At 46.4% G+C, this 10,479-nt stretch overlaps 1 protein-coding gene across 1 annotated transcript; it reads left to right on the forward strand.

The window, feature by feature from the left end:
• Positions 1 to 1,158: 1,158 nt before the first annotated feature.
• LOC138364776 (protein PF3D7_1417600-like) lies at positions 1,159 to 10,172 on the forward strand. Its single transcript, XM_069324750.1, has 3 exons — positions 1,159 to 1,206; positions 1,937 to 2,141; positions 8,848 to 10,172. The coding sequence occupies exons 1-3, from the start codon at positions 1,159 to 1,161 to the stop codon at positions 10,170 to 10,172; spliced, it is 1,578 nt and encodes a 525-aa protein (XP_069180851.1).
• The last annotated feature ends 307 nt before the right edge of the window (positions 10,173 to 10,479 follow it).

Raw genomic sequence — 10,479 nt, forward strand, 5'->3', positions numbered from 1 at the left:
TACACCAGCACTAGCCCCTCGCCTCCCCATACACCACTACTAGCCCCTCGCCTCCCCATACACCAGCACTAGCCTTTCGCCTCCCCATACACCAGCACTAGCCCCTCGCCTCCCCATACACCACCACTAGCCCCTCGCCTCCCCATACACCAGCACTAGCCCCTCGCCTCCCCATACACCAGCACTAGCCCCTCGCCTCCTCATACACCAGCACTAGCCCCTCGCCTCCCCATACACCACCACTAGCCCTCGCCTCCCCATACACCAGCACTAGCCCCTCGCCTCCCCATACACCACCACTAGCCCCTCGCCTCCCCATACACCACCACTAGCCCCTCGCCTCCTCATACACCAGCACTTGCCCTCGCCTCCCCATACACCAGCACTTGCCCCTCGCCTCCCCATACACCAGCACTTGCCCCTCGCCTCCCCATACACCAGCACTAGCCCCTCGCCTCCCCATACACCACCACTAGCCCCTCGCCTCCCCATACACCAGCACTAGCCCCTCGCCTCCCCATACACTAGCACTTGCCCCTCGCCTCCCCATACACCACCACTAGCCCCTCGCCTCCTCATACACCAGCACTAGCCCCTCGCCTCCCCATACACCAGCACTTGCCCCTCGCCTCCTCATACACCAGCACTAGCCCCTCGCCTCCCCATACACCAGCACTAGCCCCTCGCCTCCCCGTACACCAGCACTTGCCCCTCGCCTCCTCATACACCAGCACTAGCCCCTCGCCTCCCCATACACCAGCACTAGCCCCTCGCCTCCCCATACACCAGTACAGTACACCACACCTTACCCGAAACGCTATGCGTATTAGTGGCTTTAGGTATTGTATGTACTAGCTCTATCTTTAAATCCAACATTATGTTTGTAACTCATCTGCAATGTATGTACTTATACCAGAATAAAGAATGTGAAACTGAATCTACTGGCCCATCACCTCCCCACATAGTACCCTTGTTCCTAACTCAACACCTCTGGACCTTTATTACAGAAAAAAATTAATCTAATAATATAATAAAATATAAAATATAAGTGTTTACTTACGATAAAATTATTGTTGGAACACGAAATCATCATCTCCTTAATAGTAGGTGCAGTTTGGCTGAAGGGTTTGTCCTCCCGATGACTGCACTGACGACAAAATGGCCGCTGTGTTGATAATGGCTGCGGATGACGCTGTGACGTCACAGGTGAGGGCAACACTGCACATTTCCTCCCTCGACCCTTAATCATTCCTTCGTATATATAATTGGCGAGACAATTTACTTATCATGTGTGGTGGAATGATTCGGCGCAAGTGTCACAATGTATATGTTTGTCCTGCACACTACCCCACATCCAGTGTGCAGCGGTGGATATAAAGATTGCAATCTCTTATATATAAAGTTATTTACAAAAGACAGTTAGCAAATAGGGGATATTTGGCTATGATTTCCGGTAGCAGATCATTTTGAATGAAATATTTAAACATCTCTGGAACATTTATTATAAAACTGTCTCTGAATTCATATATCTTCGCACTCCATCACACAGTGACGGAGGGTGTGCGAATATGTTTGTTGACACAGTTTACATTTGGTCAGGTCAGGACAGAGCATCAATACTCATCATCAATGTTCATCATGAAAAGCTGAACATTCTGTGCTGAAACATTCATTCTTATTTAAAGAGTTCTTGCACAGTTCTGGATGAAAGAGATCACAGCTTTTGTTACATTTACCTGTACTAAGAAGGGTCCTGCACCTTCTGGGATGATCATATTTACATGTCCATTTCATCTCTCCGATATCCCATGCTTACAGATACCCCATTTATAATATTGGCAGATTTTGGCTCCTTGTTTTATTTTTTTTCTAAAACCCTGGCGCCAATATCGCGCCGGGTTTAGGTGCCCATTCCGCACCCTACCTCAACTTCAAGTCCGGCGTCATAGCATCCGGCTCCGACGCCAACGTAGCATCCGGCCATGGCGCCATCGTCGCCTCTGGCCCCGACGCCATCGTCGCGTCCGTCCCCGACGCCAACGTCACATGCGACCCTGACGCCAATCCGGATCCCGGCGCGCTGAGATGTAGCTCCAATTCTGGTTCTGCCCTGACGTCCTTGAAAACATTGGAGATTTCCGGTTAGTCAGTTTGATGTGATTCTCTGTGCTCTGCTGGGGTTTTATCCAGAATTGCGATCAGCTTCAAGACAATAATATTATTATTTTCACAGAACCAGTACACCGAGTGGTCTCTGGGACCAATTTTCTTGGCATTATTTGACATGGTGGCACATTTACTGTGTAATTCTGCTGAGCATAGTTGGCACTCGAAGCTCTGGTGGTAATTTACTTCCTTGTTGCATTCTGTGCACTATTTTCTACCCAATTTCTGTGGGTACGACCGTGCACACACACACATACATACATACATACATACATACATACATACATACATACATACATACATACATACATACATACATACATACATACATACATACATACATACACACAGAGTTCCGTTCTGGAGAGAGTCACACGTGGTGTCCGTAGGGTCCGCGAATAACATCAATTATCTCGAGACATTGAAGGGTCACCGAGACAAGAAACATAGTTTTTTGTTACAGGAGTGTACGCAAACGCAGTGATCAAGTGTATAGTGAGCTCCTACAGCGGTAGACCAATTAAGAAACAAAAATAAGGCCGAGTGGCAAGATCAGTGTGTACTGATGGGTCAGCCTAGCCACCCAGCCTAGCAGGACCTACGTTTTGCTTGCTGAGTAATGTGTTGTGAAGCGGATTGTAGCATACTTAGTGATTGATCCCCCGAAGTGTGTGCACCGTTTAGGATCGTATACCAAGTGCACATAGTGGTGACGACCAGTGAGGAAGATAGGAACGAATGCTACCAGGAGCACGTGGAGACAACAGGAGCACGTGGAGACAACATTGATACCAGAGAGAGGAGAGGGCAAGCGACCAACCCCGTCATAAGGACATCTCTTCAAACTCACCTAGGCGTGCTTGCTCGGGGTGAGCTGACGGTAGGTACCCCTCTCTAGGTCATCAATAAGGTGTACAGAGTGACTTAAAATACCTAAGTTTGTGTATACCTAATACCTAAGTTAAGTTACCTAAGTTACCTCAAATACCTAAGTTAAAGTAGGTCTCAATATCTCAAATATACAACTCCTTGGCTCACTTGGGTGGGGCTTGACACATGATACCCTGGTGACCGCTCACCATCTCACCCCTCACCTTCCTACGCCTTACACTGCCCCAAGACACCCCTACCCCTCCCCCTATACACAAACACCCCCGCACCCAACACACACACACACACACACACACACACACACACACACACACACACACACACACACACACACACACGCACACGCACACGCACACGCACACACGCGCACACACACGCACACGCGCACACACACACACACACACGCACACGCACACACCCACACACACACACACACACACACACACACACACACACACACACACACACACACACACACACACACAAACACACACACACACACACACACACACACACACACGCACATACAGACACACACACAGACACACACACACACATACACACACACACACACACACACACACACACACACACACACACACACACACACACACACACACACACACAGGTCAAGCGGGATGGTAAGACAACAGAATGAAGCTGGAGGAGAGGGACTGGATGAGTCATTCATGGAGATGATTGCTAAGGCATGGAAGGAAGTCAGTGGGGAATTGAAGGACCTGAGGGAAACTATATGTAAGCTGCAGATAGAACTAAGTGCAGCACAAGAGGAGATAAAAAGCCTAAAAACAGGCCCTCCTCAGACTCTGGCCCAGGGGACCAACCCCCAGGTGCCAGGAGATGTAGCTATGGCAGGGACCCCTACAATTGGCCCAACCTTTGCTGAAATGCTCAAGAGCCCAGGAGCAATGTCCACAGTCAAGGATGTTGTAATGAAAGCAGTAACCTCACAGGAGGCAGCTAGATGCACAAGCCAGCTAATGGAAAGGAAAGAGCTGTAGTAGTGGTAGGTGTCAAGGAACAAGAGGGCTCCACAAGGGAGGAAACGAGGACTAAAGACAAAGCTGCAGTGGCAGGGATATTAAAGAAGATAGGAATGGAAGGGGCTGAACGAGACATTGAACAGTTTTTCCGGATTGGCCAGTACAACAAAGACAGGAAAAGATTGATCAAGGTAGTATTCCAGAGCGAGGACATCAAAGAAGACATTCTAGTAAGGAAGAGCAAACTGAGGTATGCAAGGAACTACAAAGAGGTATATGTTAAGAGGGACATGACCAGAGACGAGATAGTAAGGGCAGCAGATGCAAGAAAAAGGCGCAAGGAGAGGGAAGAGAGCCAGGGAACCTCAGCCTCCAACCCAGCAATCCCAGAGGGGAGTGGGGAACCCCAATCCAGCATCCCAGGAACCCCAGGGGGGAATGCAACACCCCAGCCCACCACCCAATAGGGCCCTCCCTACCCCCCAGCACAAACCCTTCCTTGCCCCTGCATAATGCCCATCATGAAACCCAAATCCTCCCCCTTCCCTTACCCCAAGTAGCCCTGCTTTCCCAGCCCCTGGTCTTCTCCCTGCCCCAAGCAGGCCTGAGCAAGACCAAAGCCCTCTATCCCCCACTCCACCTCCCTCCAAACCCCTGTCAACTACACCGCAGGAGAGCGTGCCCTCTCCCCAAGCAATCCCTGCTCCCTCACCCCCAGGACTTCTTCCTGACCCAAGCAGGCCTGAGGAAGACCTAAGCCCTCCACCCCCCCACTCCACCTCCCCCCGAACCCCTGGCAACTACCTCACAGGAGGAGGAGCCTACCCAAGTAGCAAGGACCATAAAACAACCTCCTACACTTGTAGGGAGTGTGGGTGAAATTGGATATAAGAAAGTGAGCTTCAAGGTAATGTACTCAAACATTGATGGGATTACCAATAAAGCAAGTGAACTGGCAGAAAGGGTGCAAGAAGAAAACCCTGATGTAATAGGACTAACAGAAACAAAATTGTCAGGAGTCATAACAGATGCTGTGTTTCCAAAGGACTACTATATAGTAAGGAAAGAGAGGGAAGGGAGAGGAGGTGGAGGAGTGGCCCCTGCTGATAAGGAAGGACTGGAGTTTTGATGAGATGGAAATTCCGGGCTGTGACGGATTCAGAGATTACATAACAGGAACTATAACAATGGGTGGACCTAAGATAATAGTGACAGTCATTTACAACCTCCCCTAAATGACAGAAGACCTAGACAGGAGTTTGATAGGAACAACATGGCAACCATTAATATAATAGAGAAAGCAGCTTCAGTTGCCTGCAGGAATGGCTCAAGACTCTTAATCATGGGTGATTTCACCATGGAAAGATAGACTGGGAGAATGGGGACCCACATGGTGGTGCAGATACGTGGCGAGCTAAACTCTTGGAAGTGGCAACAAGGAATTTTCTGAGCCAGCATGTCAAGGAACCCACTAGAATGAGAGGCAATGATGAACCAGCTAGACTCGACTTAATATTCACCCTGAATGAGTCAGAAATAAGGGAAGTCAAAGTTGAAGATCTCATAGGAATGAGTGACCACAGTGTACTGACCTTTGAGTACTTGGTGGAGGTAGGGATAACCTATCCCAAGGATGGGAGTGGAGGGGAAAAGACTGAATTACCGAAGAGGAAAATATGATGAGATGAGGAACTTCCTCAGGGGAAAACCATGGGAAACAGAACTTAGAGACAAGAATGTGCAGGTCATGATGGATATTGTCACCCAAAAGTGCCAGGAAGCTGCTAACAGGTTTATCCCCGTCCAAAAGGAGAAAAACGAAAAACAACAGAAAACCCATGGTTCAACCAGGAATGTAAGGTAGCGAAACAACTGAGTAAAAGAACATGGAGAAACTACAGAAATAACAGAACACCAGAGAGCAGGGAGATGGTACCAGAGGGCCAGAAATGAGTACATCAGAGTGAGGAGGGAAGCAGAGAGACAGTTTGAAAATGACATCGCGAGTAAGCCAAGACCCAACCAAAGCTGCTCAACAGCCACATCAGGAGGAAAACAGCAGTGAAGGAACAAGTGATGAAGCTGCGGGAAGGGGAGAACAGATACACAGAGAATGACAAGGTGGTGTGTGAAGAACTCAACAAGAGATTCCAGGAGTCTTCACAATAGAACAAGGAGAAGCCCCTGCACTAAATGAGGCGGCGGCAAAACCAAGCAACCCTTGGAGGAATTTGACCTCACCAGTGATGAGGTCAAAATGTGTCTGCTGGAGCTAGATGTGACAAAGGCTGTTGGGCCTGATAGAATCTCACCATGGATACTAAAGGAAGGTGCAGAAGCACTAAGTGTGCCACTCTCTATGGTGTATAACAGGTCACTGGAAACAGGAGACTTACCAGAAAGTTGGAAGACAGCAACGTGGTCCCAATATACAAAAAGGGTGACAGGCAAGAGGCACTGAATTACAGGCCAGTTTCCTTAACTTGTATACCATGCAAGGTGCTGGAGAAGATCGTGAGGAAAAGGCTCGTAGAGCATCTGGAGGGAAATAACTTTGTAACGCACCACCAACATGGGTTCAGAGATGGTAAATCGTGCCTCACAGGTTTAATAGAATTTTATGACCAGGCAACGAAAATTAGGCAGGAAAGAGAAGGGTGGGCCGACTGCATTTTCCTGGATTGCCAAAAAGCCTTGACACAGTACCCCATAAAAGGCTGTTAAAAAAGTTGGAGCAACAGGCAGGAGTAAAAGGGAAGGTGCTCCAGTGGATAAGGGAGTACTTAAGCAACAGGAAACAGCGAGTAACGGTGAGGGGGAAGACATCAGAGTGGCGAGATGTCACCAGCGGAGTCCCACAGGGCTCAGTACTTGGACCCATCCTGTTTCTAATATATGTGAACGATCTTCCAGAGGGTATAGACTCATTCCTCTCGATGTTTGCTGATGATGCAAAAATTATGAGAAGAATCAAGACGGATGAAGATAGACAGAGACTACAGGATGACCTGGATAAACTGGAGGAATGGTCTAGAAAATGGCTGCTGAAGTTCAACTCTGGAAAGTGTAAGGTGATGAAATTAGGCGAAGGGAGCAGGAGGCTGAACACAAGGTATCATCTGGGAGGGGAAATCCTGCAAGAATCAAATAGAGAGAAGGATCTGGGGGTTGATATCACACCGAACCTGTCCCCAGAGGCCCACATCAAAAGAATATCATCAGCGGCATATGCTAGACTGGCCAACATAAGAACTGCCTTCAGAAACTTGTGTAAGGAATCTTTCAGAACCCTGTATACCACTTATGTAAGACCAATCCTGGAGTATGCAGCTCCAGCCTGGAGTCCATACCTAGTTAAACACAAGACAAAGTTAGAGAAGATTCAGCGGTATGCCACCAGGCTCGTCCCGGAACTGAGAGGATTGAGCTACGAGGAAAGGCTAAAGGAGCTGAACCTCACATCCCTGGAAAACAGAAGAGTAAGGGGAGACATGATAACCACCTACAAAATTCTCAGGGGAATTGACAGGGTGGACAAAGACAAACTCTTCAGCACGGGTGGGACACGAACAAGGGGACACAGGTGGAAACTTAGTACCCAGATGAGCCACAGAGACGTTAGAAAGAATTTTTTCAGTGTCAGAGTAGTTAATAAATGGAATGCACTAGGAAGTGATGTGGTGGAGGCTGACTCCATACACAGTTTCAAATGTAGATATGATAGAGCCCAGTAGGCTCAGGAATCTGTACACCAGTTGATTGACAGTTGAGAGGCGGGACCAAAGAGCCAAAGCTCAACCCCCGCAAACAATTAGGTGAGTACAATTAGGTGAGTACATACATACATACTACCTAATAATTTCTTGAATAGAAATTACTCACAAAACATAAAACACTTATGAAAGCAATTTCTCGCCTGCAATTGCTAAGCTTGGAATAAAACAAGAAGAACAACTCAAGTATGCACTCACACACACATACACACGAAACTGTTAAGAAGAGATTATGACTGGGGGAAACCACTAATACTACTTAAGAGGAAACGAGAAAACTTTGGTTTCCAATAGCAGTCGTCATCCAAGTTTCCTTCACCAAATTTTAGGTTAACATAACGCTGGTATTGGAGGCGTATATGACAAACTCTTACGTTAATATTATCATTAACACATGTGGTGTTTCATCAACACCTGTGGTGTTGTCATCAACACATGTGGTGTTGTCATCAACACCTGTGGTGTTGTCATCAACACCTGTGGTGCTATCATCAACACCTGTGGTGTTGTCATCAACACCTGTGGTGCTATCATCAACACCTGTGGAGTTGTCATCAACACCTGTGGTGTTGTCATCAACACCTGTGGAGTTGTCATCAACACCTGTGGAGTTGTCCTCCGGTATTGTGATAGTTGACTCTTCATTAGTATATAATAATAGTAGATAATCTACTATCTATTTACTCTGAGTAGATTAAAAGTTTAGTAGCGTATAGGTCTCAGTCTCTGTATGCTAAATTCTGCGATGTATGATCACAATTGTAATTGTATTTTAACTTAAAATCACGTCTAACAAAAAAAAATCTTATCTGCCCTTCTTTCACACAAGCAAATGTTTAGAAATACTACGTCTAACTTCTAATAAATTGTTGATTTGTTAAATAAATAAATTCTAGAAGTTTTTTCTTCATTGTGACCACAACAAAATACATTATACAAGCTATATGTTTGCATTTTTAAATGATATATCGTTTTGCCCCTTTCTTTTTGTGTTAAGTTATCTCTCAACACAGTATCTCTCAACACAGCATCTCTCAACACAGTATCTCTCAACACAGTATCTCTCAACACAGTAACTCTCAACACAGCATCTCTCAACACAGTATCTCTCAACACAGTATCTCTCAACACAGTATCTCTCAACACAGTAACTCTCAACACAGCATCTCTCAACACAGTATCTCTGAACACAGTAACTCTCAACACAGTATCTCTCAACACAGTATCTCTCAACACAGTAACTCTCAACACAGTATCTCTCAACACAGTATCTCTCAACACAGTATCTCTCAACACAGCATCTCTCAACACAGCATCTCTCAACACAGCATCTCTCAACACAGCATCTCTCAACACAGTATCTCTCAACACAGTATCTCTCAACACAGTATCTCTCAACACAGCATCTCTCAACACAGCATCTCTCAACACAGCATCTCTCAACACAGCATCTCTCAACACAGTATCTCTCAACACAGTATCTCTCAACACAGTATCTCTGAACACAGTAACTCTCAACACAGCATCTCTCAACACAGTATCTCTCAACACAGCATCTCTCAACACAGTATCTCTCAACACAGTATCTCTCAACACAGTATCTCTCAACACAGTATCTCTCAACACAGTATCTCTCAACACAGTATCTCTCAACACAGTATCTCTCAACACAGTATCTCTGAACACAGTAACTCTCAACACAGTAACTCTCAACACAGTATCTCTCAACACAGTATCTCTCAACACAGTATCTCTCAACACAGTATCTCTGAACACAGTAACTCTCAACACAGCATCTCTCAACACAGTATCTCTCAACACAGTATCTCTCAACACAGTATCTCTCAACACAGTAACTCTCAACACAGTATCTCTCAACACAGTATCTCTCAACACAGCATCTCTCAACACAGTATCTCTCAACACAGTATCTCTCAACACAGTATCTCTCAACACAGTATCTCTCATCTCAGTATCTATCAACTCAGTATCTATCAACACAGTATCTCTCAACACAATATCTCTCAACACAGCATCTCTCAACACAGTATCTCTCAACACAGTATCTCTCAACATAATATCTCTCAACTCAGTATCTATCAACTCAGTACCTATCAACACAATATCTATCAACACAGTATCTTCCAACACAGTATCTCTCAACACTCCATCTCTTTACATACTGTCTCTTAATATACCATCTGTCACCACACTCTTTCCACACTGTATCTCTTCACACTGTCTCTCTCTCACCCCACACTGTCTCTCACACACCACAATGTCTCTCACCAATGCTCGCAACACTGCTGGAGCCCTCCCCTTTAACCAAAGCCATTAGCAACCACAAGCCTCCACCAACAGTGGGAACCAACACATTGGGCCATACAGTGTACCGTTGAACTGCGCCACGGTGCTGGAAGACAATGACTCCGGTGCAGAAATATCCTCTCGTTCATGCTTCGTCAACTCCCCTGCCTTGGATGGGTAATGGGTTTCTCTCGTTCTCACTCTCCTCAGGAATAGCTGTTGACGGCTCACTGATGCATTCACCTAGAGGTAGTTGCATTGGAAATGACGATTTAGACAGACAGAAAGACAGACAGATACAGTTCCCCCAGTGGCGCACTTTCGCCTCGTGCGTTCAC

The sequence above is a fragment of the Procambarus clarkii genome, chromosome 14, assembly GCF_040958095.1.
Source record: "Procambarus clarkii isolate CNS0578487 chromosome 14, FALCON_Pclarkii_2.0, whole genome shotgun sequence".
NCBI classification, from domain to species: domain Eukaryota; kingdom Metazoa; phylum Arthropoda; class Malacostraca; order Decapoda; family Cambaridae; genus Procambarus; species Procambarus clarkii.